Source organism: Sorex fumeus, unplaced genomic scaffold (assembly GCF_029834395.1).
Source record: "Sorex fumeus unplaced genomic scaffold, SorFum_2.1 ptg000009l, whole genome shotgun sequence".
Classification (NCBI taxonomy): Eukaryota; Metazoa; Chordata; class Mammalia; order Eulipotyphla; family Soricidae; genus Sorex; species Sorex fumeus.
Window position 1 is genome coordinate 14,258,475 of NW_026606066.1, and position 27,506 is coordinate 14,285,980.

Below are 27,506 nucleotides of genomic sequence, written 5' to 3' on the forward strand. Positions count from 1 at the left end.
AACATTAGCATAATATACCTTAGCTTAAAACATTTATAATTTCATTTAATTGTATACTATTTGAAAGTAGATTCAAATGCTGGAGGAAAACAAGAAAAAGTTGGAATTGAATCTGGTTCAACATAGGTCATTGGGAATGTGACTTGAATTAGTTTATATACTTCCCAAACCCATGAAACCAAGCGGCAATGTGAATGGATATCTTTGTTTCTACCTTTTATTACTTGGATTAAAGATAGTTTATCTAAAAATATAATGTCTCTGTGCTGATAACAATGTTTATTTGTGTAGATGGTTGAAGTTTGAAGAAGATGTTGAAGATGGAGGAGAGAGGTGGAGTAAGCCATATGTGGCCACTCTTTCATTGCACAGCTTGTTTGAATTGAGGAGTTGCATTCTGAATGGAACTGTGTTGCTGGATATGCATGCCAACACTTTAGAGGAAATTGCAGGTATATTTTCCTTACTCCCATGGAATATTTTTCTCTTTTTTTTTGGTGAAGCAAAGTAGTTTTTATTTAAAGGATTTATGTGAGAGGAGATAAAGAGATAAATACATGTTCAAGAGATAATACAGGCTTGGAAAAATTCTATATTTATTTCTTATATGTAAAGTTAATTCTCAATTTCCTCTTTCTCAGAATTCTATACATATGTGACCTTTGAAAAATAAACTTCTATAACCTGTATATAGGATCTTATATGTCATTTCTCTCCTATCCTTCTTCTCATATATAAATAATTATATATGCATATATATATACTATTTTTTACTGTTTTTTAATGTTTTACTGGTCTAAAATAAGAACCAAAATTTATGAACTCCCATTTACTTTTTTAAAAAAATATTTTTTACATTTTCATATTTGATTTTCATCATTTAGAAAACTGAAGGGAAAAGTCTGTAAAGCTAGAATTTTTCTTACTATGAAAATACAAAGATGATCATATGTAAAAGTTTCAGCAAATTAGAAAAATGCTAGTTTAGAACAGAACAAAAAGCAAAGTATTTCATTTATTTTAAACAGAATTAAAGCTCTTGAATTTTACAGGTCAAATGGTAGTTAAGATTAGTTTATATTGTAATGTTATAAGTGGCCCCTGAGATGAGAGATTGATTCTAGAATCCTGTTATGGACATATAGGACAATAATTATATTTAGGACATGTCTCAGTGCTACTCTAGAAATAAAGGCAAAGAACTACTATGGTATTTTTGATATGAAAAACAAATACATTGCAGTAAATTAAAAATAATAGAAAATCAGAGATTTGAAATAGTATGTGAAGTGCTTAGTTATGGGTTAAAAATAACAAAGGAATTAAAGTTAATTAAATTATTCAATTAAATAAATTAGAACAAAGGAATTAAAATCAGTTTTTAAACCTTGCAGTGTTTGGAGAAAAAAAGCCCTTTCCTATGGAATTTATTGTAAAATTGATAGAAAAAATAGTTTTTAAGCCTTGTAAGTTTACAGAAAAAAAAGCCCTTTCCTATGGAATTTATTGTAAAGTTAATAGAAAAAATAGTTTTGTTTTTTTTTGTTTGAATCTTTTTATTTGTAGGAAAACATGTTACATTATTTCTCTTTGTGCATTTTTTTTATCATTTTTTTATTAGTGAAACACCATGAAGTACATTTATAGACTTATAAATTTTTGTGCTTGGGTTTCAGTTATACAATGATCAAGTACCCATCCCTCCACCAGTGCCTATCCTCCCCCATCAAAAAATAGTTTTTAAGTCTTGTAAGTTTAGAGAAAAAGAAAAGTCCTCTCCTATGGAATTTATTTGTGAAGTTGAAAGAAAACATTAGTTGTTAAAACTTGTAAGTTTAGAGACAAAGAAAAGTCATTTCCTGGGGGCTGGAGTGATAGCAGCGTGGGTAGAGTGTTTGCTTTGCACGCGGCTGATCCGGGTTCGATTCCCAGCATCCCATATGGTCCCCTAAGCACCACCAGGGGTATTCCTGAGTGCAGAGCCAGGAGTAAACCCTGAGCATCGCTGGGTGTGACCCCCCCCCCAAAAAAAAGGAAAGTCATTTCCTATGAAATTTATTTGTGAAGTTGAAAGACTTCAGATATTTCAATATCTTTTTTAGTTTTAATTTTTTTTGGTTTGGGGGCCACATCCGGCAGTGTTTGGGCTTTCTCCCTGCTCTGTACTCAGGGATCACTCCTAGTGGTGCTCAGGGGACTATATAGGGGTGCCAGAGATCAAATCCAGGTTGGCCACATGCAAGGCAAATGTCCTACTTGCTAGCAAATACTATTGTTCCAGCCCCAAGAGACATCAATGTCTTAATTTAATTTTTGAACTGAAAATAAACCAAAGAACCCCCACCCCCAGCACTGTGCTCTTTATTGGATAAATTAGAAAATATTATTTTACAAAAATAACATAAAAGAATCTCTAGAACAATCTCATTGTCTTTTCTACTTTTCATGAGAAAATAGAAACTGAAATTTTGCGGCCCATATTCTATCTGAGGAGCTCTCTGACCTTGGAACCTGTGTAATAGAAAGATTCTATTACATTACAACTACTGGCTGAGGAAAGAGAAAGCTTAAAGTGGATCTGGTCCAAACCTTAATGACCATTGTTCTATTTTAAAAATTATTCATAGATATAGTATAGTGGTTAAGACACTTGCCTTGCACTTGACTGACCCTGGTTTGATATACAGCACCACATATAAGGTTTCTGAGCACTGCAAGTGTGGTGCCTGAGCACAGAGTCTTGAGTGAGCTCTAAGCACCAACAGGTGTGACTCCAAGACAAAAAATTAAAATAATAAATAAAATTACATGCATTACAATTTATGAAATGAAAGATACGGGAGGGTATCTATGCTCACAATATTAAGCAAAATGAATAATCCATAACATCTTAAAAAGATAAGACTTCATTAACTAAGTTACACCTGTATAGCGGTTACTCTTCAAAATATGTAACAACAACCTGAAAAACTGTATAAAATTAAATACAGTATACTTCTCAGAAGAACGTAATATAGTAATGGTTCATACTCAAAAGGTTTATGAACATGCTCACTTAGAAATTAGGACACTTGTGAAGAATGCTAGAATAGGAAAAGACATCCAACTCAATTTCTTAGTTTTGCTAAGAAATTTATTGGTTCTTGCTGATACACAATTGACATTTTTATATTTTAATTATGACTCAAATGCAAAGACTTTTTATAGTTTTAAGCAGTTTAGGAAGCAGCTTTCTACAGTATCTTTAGATAGTCAAAACAATCCTGGAGCTTAGAATTGTTGCTATATTTCATAACTAATGCCTCATTGGCTGATCACAACACCCAGGAGGAGAGAGAAAACAAAAGGGAATGCCCTGCTACAGTGGCAGGGGGGGGATGGGGGGATGGGAGGATGGGGGGGGAGGGATATTATCCTGGTGGTGGAAAATGGGCACTGGTGGAGGGATGGGTATATGATCGTGGTATGACCGAGATCCAAGCACAAAAGTTTGTAAATCTACAACTGTACCTCATGGTGTTTCACTAATAAAAAAAAAAAAACCTGAAATTCAGAATTTTACACAAAATCACTCATTTACTTTTCTAATTAAGTCCTTAGCATTAAGATCTTTGAAAATGGTATCCCTCAAGTTAGTTTTTGATAAGTTAAATGTAATAAAGCTATAAAATTCTTCAAACTGTAAAAACTACCTTCAGAAAATATCCTTCATGGTTTAACCAGATTTAGATTTCATAAATGATATAATTTTTAATGCTTCTTGGGTGACCTTTCAAGCAGGGTGTCTAGGAGTCCTCCTGCTAATGTTTAAGCTCTTGGGTGCTTACTTGAGCCATTCCAGTGGTGCTTTGAGACCTCCACAGTCACACCTGAGAGAAATCAGGGGGACACCAGTACCACACCCACTGATGTTTGTGAGGAAGCCATGTAATGGCCAAGGCAGAACCAGGGTTAGTTACATACAAGACACATACCTTAACCCCTACATTATCTTTCCTGCTGCTTGTAGTGCCTTTTATAGGAATTTATTCATGGTAGGATCTTTCTTTATTAATTTGACTATAATTCAGTTGCTCATTTGGGATCACCCTCATTCAGTTTTGTTACCTATGTTTATGCTTCTTTACCCCGACTCTACATCTTTTCCTAAGTGAAAATCAGTAGGCTATATGAAGGTTGCTAGCTGTGTCAAATTTAGTTTTTTAAAGCAAATTAAATTTTCTAAGTCTACCCTTACAAATGAAAGTAGTTCAGTTGAAGTCTCAGTACTCTAAATAGCTTTTTAAAGTATTCTTTCTGTCCTTTTAATTAGTTTGCAGCTTTCTGGCACCGAAGTAGACCAACTTGCACCTCCCTTTTTATGAGAGAGCAATCTGCAAAATGTCAGTCAAAATGTCAGTAGTTGAGAGCTAATACTATATAGAAAACTATGATTACAAATATTTATGTTAATAACTACTTTCTAATGATTAACGAAAAGAAATTTCTCTTTATTGGTTACAAAGGTGTTTTTTTTGCCCTCAATAAAATCTCATCCAAACATTTTCTCCCTAGAGCATATAATTATTTTGTCATTCACTCATTTTTTTTCCTTTTGACAATTGGGTTATAATACTGTTTAATAAATTATGGTTTATTTACATATTAAAATTTCTAACTTGGCAAAGTATTTTTATATTGACATTTGTCACTTTATAACAACATTATGAATTAAAGGGGAGACTAATTCCCTCATTTAATAAATGGAAAATTACATGTTAAAGGTGGTATTTGAAGAGATAAAAATAATTACTTTTAATTAACCTATACTAATAAATTTTATTGTTTCTGGTCATCTGTAAACATAATGTTTAACAAGAGGATATGGAAAATTTCCTTCTCTTCTTATTTTTTTATGTTAGATGTTACTGAATATATTAGGCTCTAAATTTTTGTACAGACACTCTAAAGCATTAAATGTTCTGTAGATATTTCTTAATAGGCAAATATTACCCAGATGTTATTTTAGAATTATCAATGAGTTTTATATCAATGTTCTGATACACTTTTAAAAGACTTTTAAGTAATTATTAAAATAGCTTTTTGAGATATTAAGGGCATTCAGGTAGGAAAGGAAGAAATCAAGCTCACACTATTCGCAGATGATATGATACTCTACTTAGAGAACCCAATAACTTCCACCAAAAAACTCCTAGAAACAATAGACTCGTATAGTAAAGTTGCAGGTTATAAAATCAATACCCAAAAGTCCATGGCTTTCCTATATGCAAACAGTGAGAGAGAAGAAAGCAACATGAAAAAAACAATCCCATTCACAATTGTGCCCCAGAAAATCAAGTACCTAGGAATCAGCTTAACTAAGGAAGTAAAGGACCTGTACAAAGAAAACTACAAAACGCTACTTCAGGAAATAAAAGAGGACATGAGGAAATGGAAAGATATCCCCTGCTCATGGGTCGGGAGACTTAACATTGTCAAAATGGCAATACTACCGAAAGCATTGTATAAATTCAATGCAATCCCTATAAGGATACCCATGACATTCTTCAAAGAAATGGAGCAAACACTCTTGAAATTTATATGGAACAATAAGCCCCCACGAATAGCTAAAGCACTTCTTGGGAAAAAGAAAATGGGAGGAATCAACCTCCCGAACTTCAAACTGTACTACAAAGCAGTAATAATTAAAACAGCATGGTACTGGAACAAAGGCAGAACTGCAGACCAATGGAACAGAGTTGAATACACTGACATCTCTCCTCAATCATATGCTCATCTAATCTTTGATAAAGGTGCAAGTAATGTGAAGTGGAGTAAGGAAAGCCTCTTTAATAAATTGTGTTGGCATCACTGGACGGCTACATGCAAAAAAATAGGCTCAGAACTCTGCCTAACACCATGTACAAAAGTAAGATCAAAATGGATTAAAGACCTCAACATCAGACCAGAAACCATAAGGTACATTGAAGATAAAGTTGGCAAAACCCTCCATGACATTGAAGCTAATGGTATCTTCAAAGATGCCACGCCACTGGCCGAGCAAGTGAAAACAGAGATAGATAAATGGGACTATCTTAAACTAAGAAGCTTCTGCACCTCCAAAGAAACAGTGACCAAAATACAAAGACAGTCTACAGAATGGGAAAGGATATTCACCGAATACACATCTGACAAGGGGTTGATATCCAGGATATACAAAATACTGGTTAAACTCCACAAGAAGAAAACATCCAACCCCATCCAAAAATGGGGCAATGAAATGAACAGAAACTTTCTCAAAGAAGAAATCCGAATGGCAAAAAAGCACATGAGAAAATGCTCTACATCATTAATCATCAGGGAGATGCAGATCAAAACCACAATGAGATACCATCTCACACCTCAGAGACTGGCCCACATTCAAAAGAACAAAAGCAACCGATGCTGGCGTGGATGTGGCGAGAAAGGGACACTCCTTCACTGTTGGTGGGAATGTCCACTGGTTCAGCCCTTCTGGAAAACAGTATGGACGATTCTCAAAAAATTAGAAATTGAGCTCCCATTTGACCCAGCAATACCACTCCTGGGAATATATCCCAGAGAGGCAAAAATGTATAGTCGAAGTGACATCTGCACTTGTTTGTTCATTGCAGCACTCTTTACAATAGCCAGAAACTGGAAGAAACCTGAATGCCCAAGAACAGATGACTGGTTAAAGAAACTCTGGTACATCTACACAATGGAGTACTATGTAGCTCTTAGAAAAGATGAAGTCATGAAATTTACATACAAGTGGTACAATATGGAAAGTATCATGCTAAGCAAAATGAGTCAGAAAGAGAGGGATAGACATAGAAAGATTGCATTCATCTGGGGGATATAAAGTAACAAAGTATGAGATTAATACCCAAGAATAGCTGAGATCAGCACCAGGAGGATTACTCCATAACTTAGAGGCCAGCCGGGTATCCTAGAGGAAAGGGCTGTTCAGATAGAGAAGGGAGCACCAAATAAAGGATGTTTGGAGGATTCTCCCAGGAGGGGAGATGCATGTCGAAAGTAGACTATGGACTGAACATGTTTGCCACTCAATGCCTCTTTTGCAGACCACAACACCCAAAAGGAGAGAGAGAACACAGGGGATTGCCCTGCCACAGAGACAGGGGGGATGGGGGGATGGGGGTGGGAGGGATATTATCCATGGTGGTGGAAAATGGGCACTGGTGGAGGGATGGGTATCTGATCATTGTATAATTGAAACCAAAGCACAAAAAATTGTAAATCTACAACTTTAAAAAAAATAAAATAAAATAAAGGGAAAAAAAATAAAATAGCTTTTTGTAGACTTACAAGAAAATCTCATTTGTATCTGACAGGTCTATCAAGAATTTTTGGTAATTAAAGTAGGATTTTCTTTGGAATAAAATTAATTTTAAAATATCTATTTCCCAGTGTTTAAGAGAACTCTCAATAAATTTAAGCTTCTTCCTTAAAAATATATTTAACTGGGACTGAGCAATAGCACGTCAGGTAGGGCATTTGCCTTGCATGCGGCCAACCCGGGTTCAATTTCCAGCAACTCTTATGATCCCCTGAGCACCACCAGGTGTGACACAAAAATAAATAAATAAAAATAATATATATATGTAACCTTTTCAAATCTGAAACTTTCCAAATATATTTTCTTAGTGAACTATGGGCTGGAGCGATAGCACAGCAGGTAGGGCATTTGCTTGCAAGCGGCCAACAGGGCCGACCTGAGTTCCATTCCTCCACCCCTCTCAGAGAGCCTGGCAAGCTACCGAAGTATCTCACCCGCACGGCAAAGCCTGGCAAGCTACCTGTGACATATTCATATGCCAAACACAGTAACAACAAAGTCTCACAATGGAGATGTTACTGGGCCCACTCAAGCAAATCGATGAACAACGGGAGGACAGTGACAGTGGCAGTGAACTATATTCTGATAGATTATTTTTTAAATATTGTGTCTTAATTATATTTGTGTAATGTATAGGCAATTTCATGCTGTATGTTAATTTATTCAAAATAAACACTATGAAGGTTAATAAGAAGATAATTCCTAGGCAGTGTATACTTTTTAACCTAATTCTGTCAATAAGGATTGGGAAGAAATTAGAACTAAAATCAATTTAGTACCGTGAACAAATGATTTCTTATAGATACCAACTCACTATGTGACTTTCTTTGTTTAAAATACATGAATCAAAAAAATAGTTCCTCCTAATATAATCTGCTCATTAGAGTGTAGGTGAGTAATCATGTATGTTTAATATGCCTATATTGCTACATTCCTTGGTCTGTGAGTAAAGATTCTCATAGTAGTTTGTATTTTATAGTATACAAATTCTTAGTGCTTCCAATCAGACTGTAGAATTTAACCTCTACTCCCTATTACCCACACATTCTCAGCATCTTTAAAAGTTAAGTTAATGTCTTTGTAAGGAAAAAGCATTACAGGATGAACTTTAGAGGGCAGAGCTTTATATAGAATTTGTAAAATATCATGGTCACTTCTTTTCAGTATTCAAAAATGATTTTGATAAAATAATTACCTGATTAGAGTGAGAAAGAATTTTTCATTCCTGAGGGATTTTTACACAAATGATACTAGTTTTTATAGAACTGGTTTAAATGCTGGACGAGTCTGACCTATTTTTCTTTTTTCTCTTGCTTCTTCTCTTATCGCCCAGATCCTGGCATTGTGCTTTGGCAGGCTAGACTCTATTATTTAAGCATTGTAGCATACTGAGATTGTAGGATTTGACTCTGAGCCCAAAGCCATTATAGTCCATTATCCCTTTCTACTTTTCAAGCTTGATACATATATATATATATATATATATATATATATATATATATATCCTAGTGGTGTTGAGAACAATGTAGAATTAGTCAATCAAACTTATTTTCCTGTTTAGAACTCACCTTAATATTTTATATTCTTAAACCAGATTAACATTTTTCAGTTCACTAAGATATTATTTGGGGCTGTTATATTGCAAAGAAGTTTACAGTATATTTTCTGTGACTTATGAATTGATGAGTTTTTTTTTCTGTTACCGTCTCTTAAGTAATTTGTTTTAAATAAAGATATTTCCTTAAAAAATCATTGTATAACTGAAACCCAAGCACAAAAATTTGTAAGTCTATAACTGTACCTCATGGTGCTTCACTAATAAAAAAATAATAAAATTAAAAAAAAATTCATAGCAACATGAACCGCCAACAATCACAATATTACTCTAAGCACAAGGGCAAAGCATAAAATCACTACTGCAAACAAATAATTAATTTGTTTTCTCTGTAGCTTTTATTTCATGTATAGAAAAATCACCTGCTAGCTAGAAGAAAACAATTAACTTCTAGTAAAGTGTAACTTTTGAAAAACAAACAAACAAACAAACTGAGGTTAGTAATTTAGCAGGTTTTGTAGTGCAGAAGTTTGGAAAGATTATACTTTGGTAAGAATTAAAAAACATCACCTAGTACATTCGGAGAGCCCGGCAAGCTACTGAGAGTATTCGATATGCCAGACACAGTAACAACAAAGTCTCCAATGGAGACGTTACTGGGCCCGCTCGAGCAAATCGACGATCAACGGGAGGGCCTTTACCTTTACCTTTTACCACCTAGTACATGTTTTATTACATGATTGATTTTTTCTTTTGACTTTTATTTTTTTGAATCACATATGGTGATGCTCAGTGATTTCTCTTAGCTCTGCACTCAGGAGTTTCTCCCGGTGGTGCTCAGGGGACCATATGGGATGTCGGAGATTGAACCTGGGTCAGAACACATGCAAGGCAAGTGCCCTACCCACTGTACTATCTATACAGCCCAGATTTTGGTTTTATTAGAATACTGAACTTGGTGGCTGGAGAGATAGTACATCAGGTAGGGTATTTGCCTTGCACACAACCAATCCAGATTCAATCCTCAGCACTTCATATCATCCCTGAGCCCTGCCAGGAGTGATGTCTTAATGTAATGCCAAGAGTAAATGCTGAGCATCACCATTTTTGTTTTGCCCCTAAACAAAAGTTTTATTTTTTTAAATACTGAACTTGGGTTACACATCATGGGTTCCAGAAGAAATTGCCATCTAATCATTTACTATTGGTATCTAAATAATCTAATTCATGACTTCCATTACAAGGTATATAATATATATTTTATTTAGTTTCCTATTTTAGCAGGATTTTATTGTGAAGTCACATAGATTGACAATTTGTTTTTTTCTCAAATTAATACAGAACTATTTAACCTCTGGTATCTTAAGAATTAATATATAGATTAAAATATTGTTCTGTAATATTGTGCTTTTCATAATTGGAAAGGACTAAGTAAGCAATTAAAATGAAAGTTATGAATAACTTTAAAAGGTGCATTCAAACTAGTTTTCTTGGAAACAAGCAATGGAGCTAAGTTTACTCTCTGTGTTAAAGATATTGCCCGCTGCTAATTTTGTAAGATTAATGAACTAAGAATGATTGTTATCTTTATCATGATTGAAAGATAATAAAATTACTAATACTATTTGTGAAATTATATGAAATTAGAATTTTAGTTTCCATAAATGTTTTATTAAAATGCAGCTGTTTCCATTGTATACATGTTATTTATTGGTGCTTTAATGCCTTAAACGCAGAGATAAATACTAGTGGCAAGATCATAAGGACCACTAAGCTTAAAATATTTATTATCTTACCCATTATAGACAAAAAGTTTCTCAACTTTTTGTTTAGGAAACTGAATTTAGGAAACTGAAAACCAAAGGACATATTTTGATTAGTCTAAGTGAATTATGGGAATCCTGTCTCCCTGACCAGTATGAATGGGCTGTCAATTGAATTTAGAGTTTTTATTTTTCCCCGGGGCAGAGAAGAGGGAACTTTTATTTTAAAATAAAGTCACAACATACAGCAATCTATAGAAAAAAAATCAAAGATAGATATTTCTTTTTTTGCCATTGAAAACTTTGACTTTAAGGAAAATCACACTCGAAAGAGGAAACTGGAAGAATCACAGAGAATTAGGGCAAGTCGAACTTCCATGTTTCTGTTATGTGAGACAATAAAGTTCATTGTTTTATGTAGTTTTATTTGGGTTTTCTCAGGTTTGAATTCGAAACCCAAATGTCTTCCATTTGATATACGGTTATAAAATAGAGGTGAATGCATTAAAACCACCACAAAATTCAAACCTGAGATGGGTTTTATGGAAGTTATAGGAACAATGTTGTTCCGGGAAATATTTACTGAGTTATTCAATATTCCAATTATTACATAGCATATTTTATGTTTGTAGTTGAATTCCTCCACCCCTCTTGGAGAGCCCGGCAAGCTACCAAGAGTATCTCGCCCGCACAGCAAAGCCTGGCAAGCTACCCGTGACGTATTCATATGCCAAACACAGTAACAACAAAGTCTCCAATGGAGACATTACTGGGCCTGCTCAAGCAAATCGATGAACAACAGGAGGACAGTGACAGTCTTGAAATATCATTAAAGACAGATAATCTCTGTTTTACAAGTTAGGCAGAGGTTTCTCTTTTTCACTAAGTCACACAGCTAGGATGTGATAGAGTGATTAAAAGATGTTCCCTTGATTTATTTTCCTTTCACACTGAAGAAAAAAGTTTTGTAAGGAATTATTGATAATCTTAAAATCCAGTGTAAAGTCATAGATGGCTATTTATGATGATCTGCATTATGTAAGAAGGCTCTGCTCCAAAGGTCAGGTAATATCTGACTATTAAAAGCAGATTAGTTAAACTGAGATTTATATTACCAGGAAACTTTAAAAGTCTACCAGTTTTATTGACATTTTTGACATTATATATAGAAATATAAATCTATTTCATTACAGCTTTCTGAACTCTCGAGAAGACCATTTTATTTTAATTAATTAATTTATTTATTGAAGTAAAACAGATTTTATTTGGAGGATTTTTGAAGGGAAAGAGGAAGAGAAATTGGGAGAGAGTGAAGAGTAAGAGAGACAGACTAACACTCTCAAGAGAGAACGCAGACTTCTCCAAGGATGGAGAGAGCCCCTACACACATCCCAGTGTTAGATAGGAAAGCATAAAAGTACACATCTCAAGAGGGGAGATGCGGGTGACACATTTGCTCAGGTACCACATGTGCTTGGCCTCGCGGGTGCAAGCAGCACAAGGACTCCTGCAGCATATGTGCGCCCTTACTTTGTCAAAGGTGTCTTTTATTGGCCCTTCTCCAGGCTGGATCACATTTTAATCAGATTAAGGGAGACATCCAAGGGTTTGAGGAATTTCTTGGGGAGGGGTTCAATCTTCTCAGGGTCTGCTGAAGGTCCAATCAGATCTGTTTTCTGTATCCACAGGGTGGATCAGTCTTAGGATTTTCCTCCCAGAATTTCTGTGGACTTAAGTTTCATTGCTGAGGGCCTTTCCCTGACTACCTGCCTACATATATCATATTCCCCCCTAGAGATTTGCACCCCCTTAAATCTTTAAGGGAGAATGGTTGAAGGTTCCTTAGAAGACCATTTTAATATAAACATGTTTCAAGAGATATTTAAGAGAATTGATTTTATGTCGATATGAGTTGTTCACTCTTCAAAATGTAAGCTGCTTGGGTCTCTAAGCATCTTATTTTCACTGATAGATTTTTTTTATTAAAAAAATTTTTAATAGTGAGACATAATGAAGTACAGTTGCAGACTTACACATTTTTGTGCTTGGGTTTCAATTATACAATGATCGAATTTAAAGAAGAAACAAGCAAATTATTCTCTACCAAAAATTTAAGAAAATTCTTATTAAAATAGAAGTATGAAACCACTTCCCAACTTCTAACAGGCTAGTCATATTTCTGTAACTTTACTAGTATTTCTTCTCATTAGTATGAATAATAGGGGAACACAAAGCTCTCTGTTCTCAATGTAATTATGTCTATTTGAAACAGCACTGCACTGTAGCACCATAGCACTGTCCTGTTGTTCATCAATTTGCTTGAGCAGGCACCAGTAACATCTCCATTGTGAGATTTGTTGTTACTGCTTTTGGCATATCGAATATGCCACGGGGAGTTTGCCAGGCTCTGCTGTGCGGGCGGGATACTCTCGGTAGCTTTTCGGGCTCTCTGAGAGGGATGGAGGAATTGAACCCGGGTCGACCGTGTGCATGGCAGACGCCCTACCCTCTGTGCTATCTCTCCAGTCCATTTGAAACATAGTACTCTAAAATATCATTATTTTCACTAATAAAAATTTTAAAAAATCATTATTTATTAAAATGGGATATTTTATAATAAAACAAAGTTATCAAGTCTTTTTGAACAGCTTTTCTACAAAGTAAGGTGAACGTTCTGAGACTATGCTTAGAGATGTTTAATGGGATTCATTTATAACTCATGATGGAGTATTATCTAGATTAGCCATGTTTCGAGTCAGTGGGTCACTGATGACTGAGAGTAGGAAATCTGCATTAATCTTCCTGCCTTGCCTCTTCAGATATGGTCCTTGACCAACAAGTGAGCTCAGGTCAGCTTAATGAGGATGTTCGCCATAGAGTCCATGAGGCACTGATGAAACAGCATCACCACCAGAATCAGAAAAAACTTACCAACAGAATTCCCATTGTTCGCTCATTTGCTGATATTGGCAAGAAACAATCAGAACCAAATTCCATGGATAAAAATGGTAATTTTTTCTTTATTGTGTTTGCCTATTATAGTTCTCTGAATTATCAAAGTGCTTCTGGACCTTTAAAATATTTTAATTATGATATAATGAGCTTCATATTATTTTAGTAGAATTTTTCATATATATAGTTTTTTCAAATCACTGAGCATCAAATTAAATTTAATAGAGAATTTAAGTTTTAGAAAATGGCAATATAAGAATGTAAGATAAACATTTATCTAATAAGTAGTTATGATCTCAAAAATTGCAAACTTGATTGAGCATCAGTTATATCCCAAACAAGATCCTAGCCTTCATCATATCTTGAAAATGTAATGTAATACTTTGACTCTGCATCAGTGGTTTTTCAGCTGCCTGTGCGTGAAAAGATGCTGGTTCCCATGTGTAACAAGGTTAAAAACACTGCCATAAATGGTCTTTTAAAACAAATAATGAGAAACAATATTTAGTGTTTGTGGAAATAATTATATTGGTTTCATGTTGTTCATAATCAACAGATTTCATTAACTCTCCTGACTGTATTAGCCTCATTTGCAGTTCATGGGTTCATTGCTACTGGTAATATTGCATTTTTAATGCCCACAAATCCCCCCCACTCTAACATTTTTGCTTACCAATATAGATGGCCTTCTTTTTTTTCTAGCAATAATGAATTATTGCCTATGGTATGATCGTAAGACTCATTTTATCACTTCTGTGTTTTGTTCTCTACTTGGTCACATTTGTCCCATTATCATTTATATAAGGAAATTGCTTATTTAATCTCTTATTGTCATTTTTAATTAGTCTTAAAATTGTTAACTTCTACCAACCATAAAAGTTCCCTATTTAAAGAAAAAATTAATTTAAAAGTATTTTCACATATTTTATAATGATGATAGATTTTCACAAATGGACTGAAGCATATATATTGATAGAGTGTAATGTCCTATGTAGCTTCACTTCTATTTTCAAAGGTTTCAGAAAAATTTTAAATACAAATGCATGAAAATGAATTTCCTTTAGATATTTATTTACAAGTTTCATGCAACTAAATACTATATATGAAAATCAATAAAAATGCTTTAATAAATTCTGAAGGTAGTACTATTACTATTGTCTTAGAACATAAAATTAATTAGTAATGGCAAAATGAATTTTGAGAAGCTCTTTAGGTTTTAAAAGACCCTTCTTTCACAATCAGTGTCATTTTCATTTTGAGTGTGTAATTATGCATATATTAAGTTCAGTGAATGTATCATGAGCACTTCATGGTTTATATAAATTTGTATTTATAGATTCAACAGATATTTTGAGAATTATATCATGCTTTGAATTGTAGCATATATTTATGATATATTTTAATTTTAAATTCTTTGATTAAAATATATTATGCAAAAATAATTTTTGGTAAGATAATATTAATAAAATTTACACTAACTTTTGTATTTACACAACAGTGTAAATTCGAAGACCTTATTAAAATATTTACTTGAACTAGGTCTAATGAATGCCCTATAGATATAAACATAAAATAAGCTACTCTTTCATTTCAGATTTTATTGGAAATCAAGTAATAAAATTCTATAAGAAGGATGTGTTTATTCAAAAATTCAAGATCTTGTGTCATAAACTATCCAAAATTTATAACTCAACTTTTATTGTGATAATTTTTATTATAAAATAATTTTGTCATTTTTTGAGGGAAAAATATACTGAAATTACTGGGTTTATTGTAATATTCTGTAGACTTTGACACACTATTTGCTACTGCTTTACGTGTCTGCTAAAGCAGGAGATACTAGAATTACAAACATAAATCACAAGTATACAAATAGATTCTTATAGATAAAAAGTTTTCTGAGAGGCTGCTTTTTTGTCTTGTTCAGGCAATGGCTTAGTTTTTCTAAAAGCTAGAATATGATTAGATCTGAAGTGATTCTGTCACCATCTGTACAATCAGCCTTTATCTGAACATATCAGATCCTTTTGTAGCATACGTTAGGGTAATAAAAACTTGGAAACTTTTTTTTTGGAAACATTTTTAATAAGATTCTTATATCCAATTAAGTATTGTTGTAGAGTATGCTGTCAGAAGTTGTACTCTAAGCCTAAGTTTATAACACCTCCTTGTGACTGTTTTGCTTCCTCACACACTTTGCATAATTATGTGTGTTGAGAATTCTGAAAATATGTGTAGTCTTCACCAATTTAGAAATAAATTTCCTACCCAGAAGTGGGAAAAAGTGTGAAAGACCTTTATTACTAAGTTTCTCAATCTACTTATGAACTCAAAAAACTGACAAACTCTGGATAAACAAACAAATTAAAATTCATTGCCATAAATATAGATTTTACAATCTATTTCAAAGTATGCAATAGAAATGTAATTCCTGTACAATAGTATGAAGATATATAAAAGGTATTTAAGACAGCCAAGAGAAAAATTAATACTTATTTTTTAAAAATAGCATTCTTATTACTTTCTAAAATTCATTTTAGTATTCTATGAAAAAAATGGACTTTTTCTTTATAAAGTTATAAAATAGGATTTAAATAGAGTGAATACTTTCGAGAAACTTGAGACAGATCATTTCAAATAAACTTTCTCTTGTGTAAGGATATACTTTTACAATTTGGAGATGAAGCAGTTGGAATTTCCTCAGAAATGAATGGATGTTTATGTAAAGTTTGAAAGAGCCAAGCAGAATAAGCTTCTACTTCCTTAATTGACTTGTTCCTTAAGCATGCACCCTCGGTAGTAGTCATAAGAACTAAACATTGAAATTATATTTTTAATGTGAATCTCCCCCATTTTATAGATTACATTTGTAAAAAGAATATTTCTCCTCCTAAATCCACACTATTTATAGCTTATAACATATTTTAGTGATTTGTAGCAATTTGTCAATCTCACCTTCAAATACACTAGCTTTACCTTCGTTTAATTATTTTTCCATGTTCTACACATTCTCTTAAGGGCTAAGATGCAAGATGCTATTGATTCACCATGCAATTTTAATGCTACCATGCTGTGTTTAACTTTCACTTTTCATTAAGCATCAAAACTGTGAGAATTAAATGTCTGATTCTGATGTTTCAATAAAAAGTGACAGTTACATTTGGCAAAACAACAGCAAAAATAATAGAAAAGCAATATTTTCTTTAACATTAGAACGTTGAAAAGGATATGGGTGAGAAGTAGTAAAAGTAAATATATTTAGAATTTTAAAATAAGTAAAAGAAACTAGCAGAATTTTTTTAAAAAAAACAAAGACTAGTATTAAATAATCTATAAAACAAAAAGTATCAATTTTATCATTTAGGTCATATGTTCAATTACATTAGAGGACATTTGGATTAAAGTCTAGTATAATATATCATTATCCTTGTGACAAACTTTATATTTAAAATATGTTTAGAATTCTTAGTTTCTTTAGAAGTAGGGTGTCTTCATTCAGTTTTTCTTTTCTAAAATTTCTTTGCATATAGTTTTCTCCCTCCTAATCTTAAGACTTTCCAGCTATAACTTTATTTAGAATCTCAAAATGAGTTAGAGTGTGAGGTCTCTGATTTACTCCTAAAGTTACAGACTGTAACACATTTATATTTAAGAAAATATATACTGGCTATGAATTAGATAAGAATGGGCTGTAATATTGATTTATAATATGGATTGGATATACATTGACCTTTTATGTGAGCCATCATGTATGTATTGTGAATAAATTTTATGACTTTTTTTTGGTCAGTTTATTTTATAATCACTTCTTTTACAAATGTGGTTTCATTTTTTGATGCATGGTGTTTTTGTGTGTGTTTAGATATTTAGATGCCATCTTGTGTTTTAAAATACTGTGGTGTCATAAAATACTAGAGTTTAAAAATTGACCCTCTTAATGGTCTTTTTAAAAGAAAAATAGCTATAATTAATTATATTATACACATATTTAAAGATTCATAAAAATGATAGAATTTGATATTGTATGATGAAAGTATTTTCCACTGTACCAAAAAAGATCGTCAACCAAAACCAAGGTGACATTGTTGACAAGGCTGTATTGTTTCTACTGTGTTTTGGAATGTCAAGACTCTTAACAGCAAAAATATTTCTAAGTGTATTTAAATTTGTTATTTCTTATATTACATGGATTATTTTAAGGCATACTATTTTCCTCCCAGTTATGTACATATCTTTCATGTTTTTGAAGTATCGTTCACCTAATCAACACTTTCTAAATACTTGGTCTTTCTTTCTTCATATTTTTTATTCCCATGAGTAAATGTATTGTTGCACATGTTTGTAACCTTGTCATTCATCTTTCTATTTCTTTATTTTGCTCTGTCTTGTGTCTGTCTCTAACAGGCTCATCTCATCTCTGTACCTCCCTCATCTCCTAACCTTTGGGTACTCTAAATGCATTGAAGGTTTCTGAGGTAGTGTAAACCAGCTTGGTCTCTAGGTTAATAATAATGTACTTTATGTCTTCATCCCAGTTTCCTTCTATTACACATGATTTTCGGTGGATTCATCAGTAGTGAATACTGATATGCTTTAGATATATATATATATGTATATATTTGCTACTATTGATTTGAATTTGGCCAAACAGAAACTTAAAAGCTACCGTTTTCCAATAATGGTGTTCATAATTTATTTAAAAAAGAAAATTATAGGCAGAGACTTACATGAATTTGCAAAATATTTGGCAGATGATTTGAGAACATATTTATAGTTATATTTAAATAGTAACAATACTTTAATGATATTAACATCACTTAAGGTCATGATATGATCTTCCTGATGTAATCTCACTTTCCTCCCCACAACTTATGATGAGGGATATGATTACTCCAGTTGTACAGCAGACTTAGTAAAAAAATTATGATTTCCGTAGAAGAAAAGAAAAACTTTTCTTATCTAATCACCAAATTACTCATAATTTTATCCTATTCTTGTCCCTTCTAAAACAGGTGCTCTAAGGCAACTTTTTTTTAGATAACTGACATATGACTTCTGCAAAGAGGTCCAGGGGCAAAACTTAATTCAGGAAAATTCAGTGACTAATCTGAATGCTACATGCTATTATTTAATAGCATCTTTATTTAATGATATTTATAATAAGTATTAGAAATTTGGATTTAAGGTGATAAGCAATTTATGTTTAAAAGCTTGGAAAACAATTATAATAAATAGCTAAAGAAGATGTTATATTTCTTGAATGTTTAATTTGAATATTCAGATACTTTCCAGTAAATACTACTTCCAGTAAATAATACTTATCATCAGTTATCAAATAATTACCTGGAGAGTGCTATCATTGCTGAGTTACTAAATATCCTTTCTTAATAATAGTAATATGATCCCTCAAATTATTTAGATATAATAATAATTCATGGAATTAAACATTGTAATGGCATCCACTTATCGGATGTATTAAAATAATTAGTGACCTGTGTGAAAGTGAAAATAAAATATAGAAGAGGGGGCAAAGGAGATAGTATAAGTGTGAAGGGAACATGCTTTGCTTGTGTAGGATCTCAGTTCCATTCCAAAAAACACATGACCTACCCACAGCACCTAGGCCCTGTTAGTCGCCATGGCTACATCCTTGATCCCTAGCTTTGAACCTTCTGGTCCAATTGACTGAGTATAGCTGTTAATAGCCCCTGAACCTCCTGATCAGTGCTTGGGGATCCTCAGAAATAATAAAGAGAGAAATAGGTTTATAAAAAGGAGAAAGAAATGAATGAAGAATTTTTGTTTATAGGTGTAGCATAGTAATTAGAAACAAAACCACAAATAGTTAACATTTATAAAGCTTCCACGCATATATGAATGGTGAATTCCAACTATATATTATTTTGCCTGTGGGGCAAAGATATAATAGCAATTTTTTTGGATTTTTTTGAAATGAAAAACATCCATATCTGGTTAGAATGGAATCTTGTACATGAAATTTGTCTTTTTATAAATTGCTATTGGTTTAGACGTCATTGGGAAAATTAGGATGTCTTTTCTGAACCTAGTTTACTAACATTTCTTATGTAACAATCAATTAAAAATAATTTTGAAATCCATTCTATTACCTTCTTCTGATATGTAATATTTGGAATAACCTAAAGAAATAAGTATTTAAGGTCTGAGAGATAGTACAGTGGGTAAGGCACTTACTGAGTGGGTTTTAGCTCCTGACATTGTGCATGGTTCCCTGAGCCCTGCAGAGATCCCTGAGTACAGAACCAGGAATAATACCTGAGCACTGATGATTATGGGCCAAAGCTGAACTAACAAAATGGAGAATACAAAAGAAAATTTAAATTAGTTTTAAAATAAATATTGTAGTTGATGAGTGGTATAAAAATTAATTTATGAGATACCCAGTAGTTCATTAGACTGTAATTCATGTGCTTTCTAAAACTATATGAAGAACTGCAAGTGTCAATGTTGAAAATATGTTGCATGACTTGAAGCTAATTTATAAAATAATTCTTTTTTAATATATGTATATGGAACGCACTATTTGTTTTTTTTCAAATTTGAAATCATGTCTTAGTTACTATTCAATTCAGTCTCTTCAAAATTGGTTATTTGCTTTATGTTGACTCTCCTTTTGTATGTGTTTGATCAAACTATTTTTCATGTACTTTAATAGTATATGAAGCAAATCACTACAAGAAATCAGATATATGTTTATATAATTTTTCATGCCTTGAATTTAATTAGTCAATTTTACAGAATATTCAGTAAATTTAGGTTTAAATATAACGTTCTAACTTACGAAAATATGGAGAAATGATGTGAAACTGGTGATTGAAGACATCTGTTAGTAACACAAATGCATTATGTAAAAGGTTTTTTAAAAATTACACTTATTATTTTGAGAATGATAAATTAAATGGCTGCTAATGAACAATTCACAGTCATAGCTGCACACTGCAATTAGAAATGGGAGAATAAAAATATTTGATGCAACTTAAATCTGTCATTTCTCTAGTCTGTGTTACTTGGAATATGCTATAAGTAGAATTTGTATATTTGGTTTGAGGTGAATTCACTTTAAAGAGTTACATTTTAAATCTTTACCAAATGTTTTCTTGTGCTATATTTAGTAAAAGCAGAGAAATACAGAAATTTCCAAGTAATCTTAAGCTCATTCAATTCTGACAGTACAGCAAATTTAAATTATAAAAAATGTTTTTATTAATAAATGACCCCTCAATGAGAAGTTTATTATCCCCAGAGCAAAAGTATAGTATTATTTAAAAATATTGTATTTTTAGTCATATTTAATATATTTCAAGTTACCAAAGAGTAATTGAATTTAAATAAAAGTTTTGTTTGTGCATTCACTAATGGTTTGGAGAAATTCAATTAAGTGCAGACAGCAGAAATTGGAGATGGGTCTGTTATTAAACATTGAATAAGGTTAGTTTTTATGCAGAAGAGTTAGGTAGAAAGAAAGAGCATTTCAAATGTCCAAAACTACTGTGAATCAGAGTTATAATTTGGATTCACTGAATAACAATCTTCACAAATATGTTCCTTATGAAAGTCATCACTCATTTCCCAGAAAAAAGTAACCTGGAAGGCCATGGAGTGATTAGAAAAGAAATATTCTCAAGATCCTTTAATTTTCTTCAATCAATTGTTAAACATGGACAGATATCAGATGCGTTAAGACTGCAAAGATTTTTTTTAACAATGACTAAACCTTTGCTAATCATTGTCAAATTTCTAACTCTACTTTTTACTTAACACCATAATCTTTCCTATTATCTTTACGTAATCTTTACAAAATACCATAATCTTTACAACTGAATAAAGATGATAAAATAATTAGATTTCCAGTTAGTGTTAATGGAAAACAAATACAATTCAGATATATTATCTTTTCTCATGCAGACCAGTATCAGTAGGCTGTGCCACTGAATTGAACAATCATAAAGTCACATTTACATTGTTCCTAATATGTGAGGTAAATGTATTTTTTAATGAAACTCTCATATGAAAATCTCTTAAAAGTTCTTGTCAAACAAGTTTTCTCTTGTTTATTTTTTCATAGGTGATAGAAATATAGATATTATGGATATTTTTCAAAAATAATATTCATCTCCCTTTTATAGTGGCCACACAGAGCAAAATTTGGGGCCTAGCAAGTTTATTCCAGGTGGTACTTGGGAGCCCTGTTATTGGGATTAACATTAACATTACATATGCTCAGTATGTGCTTTACCACTTGACCATCTCCTAGCCTTTTATAAACTTTTCATGTCCAATTCTTCTGTCTAAGCTCTAAGCCTAAATCATAAAATATGTCAGTTTTCTCTCCCAATACATGTATTAAATATATTATGCTATAGACAAAATGTATAGGTTAATGATATTTCAAAATCATGATGAGATAGACATATTTTTATAGGCAATCTTGTTTATTCAGAATGACCACTTAAAATTTTTGCCTGAGATTTGGTTGACTTTTTTTTTTACTGTATTCTCCCATTTCTATCTGTTATTGATGAGAAGTTTTTGTATTGACATAGATCAATTTATATTGGCCCTTCATGCTTACCTCATAAACTCATTAAGAAATCTGTTAGTCTAGTTTAAATCATATCTCACTTCATGTCACAATTATGTAAGTAACTATTTGTATTCTGTAATAACAATCTCTTTTAGCAGGTCAGGTTGTTTCTCCTCAATCTGCTTTAGCCTGTGTTGAAAATAAAAATGATGTGAGCAGGGAAAACAGCACCGTTGATTTTAGCAAGGTAAGCTTTTTTCTTCCTCTTATTTAAGTAAGCCACTGAATTAATACTAGAAAGCATTACCCATTTTAAGGAATGTTGACACAACTTTTGCATGCACATTTTTTTGTTTCTTAGTGCTTGATACTTTTATAAGTGGTGCTAACATCTATGTTCACATGTAACATTTTGCTTATTCACAGAACCACCTGTATAACTTGTATGAGTAGTTTATGAGTAGTTTTCAGGTTTAAGCCACTTGGCATAAAGTATCTATTCCAGTACAAAGAATAACTAGACCACGTAGAATTTAATAATTTATTCTTCAAAACTCTTGCTAGTTTTTCCCCAAAACCACTTTTATATATTTGTATAAAAGTAAATCTCATAAAACCTTACTGTCATAGTTCAGAGAATGGTATTAGTCCAAGGAATTACTAGAATAATGTAAAATGGAGCCAAGTTTTGGAAGAAAAAAGATAATAAAGACTATCTCCTTTGAAGATTATAGCTAATATGGAGACTGTTCAAACAAAATCACTACTTGAATATATTCATAAATTTAAAAAAATAGCCGGTGAAAATCATGTGATTTTCACTAGCAAATTCCTGACATGTGTGTGCTATGGCAAACAATCACTGAAATTGGAAAGAATGCTTTCAGTATTTACCCCAAATAAGGGGGATTAATATTATCTTTATCTAAGTGGCTCAAACAATAGTAATTCTTTTTTCCATCAAGCCCTATCACTGGCAATGATTATAACATTGTGAAAAGAGATGGGAGTGGGAGTAGCCTCCATCAACCTTCAAGAAAAGATTAATAGCCACCAGATCCTTGTTGCTATTTCAGTCTCTCCGCCAGTGCCTAATGGTCTAGTGCTAGTTTTTTTGTGTGTGTGCATGCTCTCCCTCTGGTGCCTGGTGATGTCTCTGAGCATGGTGTACCAGCTTAAGTCTGTTAATTATGCGTGCAGGGACTGGGAGGCCAACAAAAGGGGCACACTAGTCCATGTGGGATGAAACAAAAGCATGAAAAAGGACCTCCACACCCGCAAGAGAGAGAGGTGAGGGCATACCTGGACTCTGTTTCTACAGTGGTTCAAAGCTCATTTCACCCTTTGGAGTCATGCCACTCAATTACTAAGCAAGTTCAAATGTATTCCATTTGCTGCTCTAAAAAAAAATATCTTTTCAAAACATTACATCTTCATTCATCTGCAGAAGGAATAAAATTGTCACAAACTACCATACATTTAACTTTTGATGTTCTTCATTTATAACAATATTTGAAAGCAGTGACATGCACATTGCTTACTTATTTTATAAGCATTAACAGTATAACAAGAGCAAAGTTAACATTCTCAAAAATAATGATAATAAATCTCATCCTTTCAGATAAATTACCTTTTAACTTTTTAAAAGCTATAGCCTTTTGACATTGATTTTGTATCTTCGTATCATTTTGCATTTAATTGTTTGACCTATCTTTGCAATTTTCAAATATGCTTTATCACATTTGAAAGAAAATGAAGATTGCCAAGAGGAAACTGCAGACACCTTCAGGTTCCTCCAAACAGCTACAGTATGCTGAAAAAATAGATTTTTTTCCCCTTTAGAACTTTTCTTCCTTATTGCATCTACAATCACTACATTCAAATTAGGCAAATTAGGCAAATTTCTGCCTCTGGCATTTAAATACTGTCTTGGAAATCTTCTGACTTTTTGGAGTGTTTCTTAGTCAATACTTGATACTGTTATAAGTAATGCTAGCATTTAAGTTCACGTGTAACATTTTGCTTATTCAAAGAACCAAGTGTGGTAGTTTTATGAGTAGTCTACAGGTTTTAGCCACTTGGCATAAAGTATTTCTTACAGTAAATAGAATAACTAGACTTCACACAGAATTTAATAGTTTATTCTTCCTGGATAAACTATTCAGAATAGTTTACTTTTGAATTGCAAAATAATGCTATTTTCTGTTGAAAATTAAATGATATAGAGTGCCTGATGGAAATGGAGCAAATACTAGTTTTTAAATGAAATGATAAGAATTAGTACTATTTTGGGTCCACACCCAGTGGTGCTCAGAGACTATTCCTGCTTGGTACTTAGGGATTGGACCTGGGCCTCCTGCATGCAAATCTGTGTTCCCACCCACTGAGGTCTCTGGCTCATTATTACTAATATCATTGTTGTTAATCAGTGGAAATAGTCAAAATTTGTTTAAAAAAACTAGGCCAGAATTTAGTAGATATTAACTTCCACTAGTTCTATAGGGTTTTGAACATTTTGGTTATATTTATTGAATGAGTTCTGAGAGATTTAAATTAATTTTTGCCTTTAGTTCTTTTGTGTGTGTGGAAAAATTAAGTCTATAATTTTATGAACTTGAGTCTGGCACCTTAGACCACTTGGCTGGAGTGATAGCACAGCAGGTAGGGCATTTGCCTTGCACGTGGCCGACCCGGATATGATTCCTCCATCCCTCTCATCTGGCAAGCTACTGAGAGTATCTCGCCTGCACGGCTAAGCTTGGTAAGCTATCCGCGATGTATTCAATATGCCAAAAACAGTAACAACAAGTCTCACAATTTGTTGTGAGACGTTACTGGTGCCCACTCGAGCAAATTGATGAACAACGGGAGGACAGTGTTGCTATAATTTTATGATCCTGGAGGACAAATTTGTAGGACTTGGAAAACACCAATATGATCAATTATAATTTATTATTGTTTTTGTTGTTATTTTGGGTGCCACATATTGTGGTTCTCAGAGCTTACTCCTTGCTCTTCACTCAGGGTTCACTCCTGGCAGGGCTCGGGACTATATGAGGACAGGGATCCAACCTGGGGTCAGCCACACTCAAGGCAAATTTCCTACCTGCTGGATACTATCTTTCAGGTTCCAGAACAATTATTATGAAAACAAGTTTTAATCATGTTTTTTTTTGAAAGTTGAATTAAAGTTTCTTACCCTATTGGTTTCATTTTTGTAGGACCGATCAAAGTTCAGCTAGTCTTTAGACTTAATTTGTCCATTTAAGTTTTTATCTGTATATTCCAAACCAGTAAAACTTTGAGGTGTTAAAGGAAAACAACACTTTACTCTTTCTTGTGACTTGATCCTGTTTTCGATATACATGTGATCTAAGTACTGTTTTTATGGTGCTAGGGATTGAATACATGGCAAGGTATGTGCTCTTCTATTTAGCTATATCTCTTGACCTAATCATTTAATATATTTTAAACCAATACAATTGATAGGCCCATCAAATTTCTTCATTTAGGGACATTTAAAAAATATAATCTGAGTTGTCAGATTTTTTTGCTCCTTATAAGATTTTAAAAGAGCAGATGTGTTGACACACTCTACGTCTGCTTTTTCACCCTTAATTGACATGTACAAGATGACTATTTTAGTATTTCCTAAGTGTTGAGGGCTGTTTCTTTTATTTCAAATGACTCAAAGAAGACTTTATACTACTTTTCATGTTTGAAGAATTTTCTTCTGTGTCTATATTTGGAGGGCTGGAGCTATAGTACAGCGGGTAGGGCGTTTGCCTTGCACACGGCTGACCCAGTCACCCGAGTTTGATTCCTCCACCCTTTGTGGAGAGCCCGTTAAGCTACTGAGAGTATCTCATCTGCACGGCAAAGCCTGGAGAGCTACCCATGACTGACATTTTGAAAATTTTGAAATAAAGGAAAACATGTACGGGCCATATATTTTATTCTATAAAATCAGCTAGGCATATTCTATGTATTACTTGATTTTGTTACATTGCATTTAAACATTAATTTGTATTATTGCTATCTTGCTGAAGCACAGACTTCAGTAGATAAAGGTAGGGTATTTGTCAAACAACGAGATATAGAAAGTTTATAACATTTATAACTTATAGAAAGATCACTGTCACTGTCACTGTCCTCCCGTTGTTCATCTATTTGCTCCAGTGGGCCGGTAACTTTGTGAGACTTTGTTACTGTGTTTGGCATATCGAATACGTCAGAGGTATCTTGCCAGGCTTTGCCATGCGGCGAGATACTCTTGGTAGGTTGCCGGGCTTCCTGAAAGGGGCAGAAGGATGAAACTCGGGTCCACTTTGTTGGCCGCATGCAAGGCAAACGCCCTACTTGCTGTGCTATCGCTCCAGCCCATAGAAAGATATAGAAGACCACTATATGTGGTGCAGGGAATCAAACCTGTGTCAACTACTTGTAAAGCAAGAGTCTTGCCTGCTGTATTATTTCTAAAAACAGGGAATTCCCAACCCCTTTTAGTATTCAGGACTTTCTACTGCCTCTGTGTTAGGAATGACTCCTGGTGGGGCTCAGGAGACTGTAGATGTGTTGGGTATCTAACCATATTAGCCTCGTGCAAGGCAAGCATCCTATTGGCTGTGCTATCTAAAAAGCCCCTGAACTTATTTATGTGTTGTCCTTTTAGGCTTTGAAAAACTTATGAAGCTCTAGTATGTTTTTTTCATAGACTAAAGGTACATGGGTAGTTTTTTATTCTCTCACTTAGCATTTATGTATTATAATGAAATTGTAAAGCATTATTAATTGAAAGAACTTTCATTGTGTGCATTTATTCTGGTTAGAAAAACAAATGGAAAAATATGATAATTTTCATTAAATTTAATTCTTGATAATTAAGATCAATGCTTTTGTTATCTCTGTTAAAAAGTTAGGTTCTATTAAAGGGAAATACTTGCCATTTTGTATCCGAGTATGTATGCTTTGTGCGCTTACACATTCATTTAGGATTATGTTTGTTGATTATAAACTTTGGAACTTAAGATATTTGTCATACTTTTAATAGAAAGTTTTGGTTTATGAACTCATTGTTCTTTTTCACTAATTAGAATAGTGTCTTATTTGATTTTGTGAAATAATGCAGATTATTATATCTAATGCTTATCCAATTAAATGCATGCATCATATAATGGTTTTATATATTGAGGCACTCTTATTTACAGGAAAATTAAGTAGTTATAAGCTTTATAAATAGTTTGTTGAAGTTTTTATTTCAAAGACAGAACATTTAATTTAGTTATTAAAGTCTGATTATGAACTTATAAGGTA

The 27,506-nt window shown here is 33.0% G+C and overlaps 1 protein-coding gene across 10 annotated transcripts in view; it reads left to right on the forward strand.

Moving 5' to 3' along the window:
- The window catches only part of SLC4A10 (solute carrier family 4 member 10), a 320,600-nt gene that overhangs the window by 193,991 nt on the left and 99,103 nt on the right, over positions 1–27,506 (forward strand). For 5 of the 10 annotated variants that reach the window (XM_056110433.1, XM_056110436.1, XM_056110435.1 and 2 more), the window contains 4 exons: positions 292–452; positions 13,498–13,686; positions 22,349–22,440; positions 23,394–23,483. In XM_056110433.1, coding sequence (XP_055966408.1) covers positions 292–452; positions 13,498–13,686; positions 22,349–22,440; positions 23,394–23,483 — 532 coding nt within the window. The remainder of the gene's footprint in view (positions 1–291; positions 453–13,497; positions 13,687–22,348; positions 22,441–23,393; positions 23,484–27,506) is intronic. The other 5 variants (XM_056110432.1, XM_056110438.1, XM_056110431.1 and 2 more) reach the window with 3 other exon arrangements.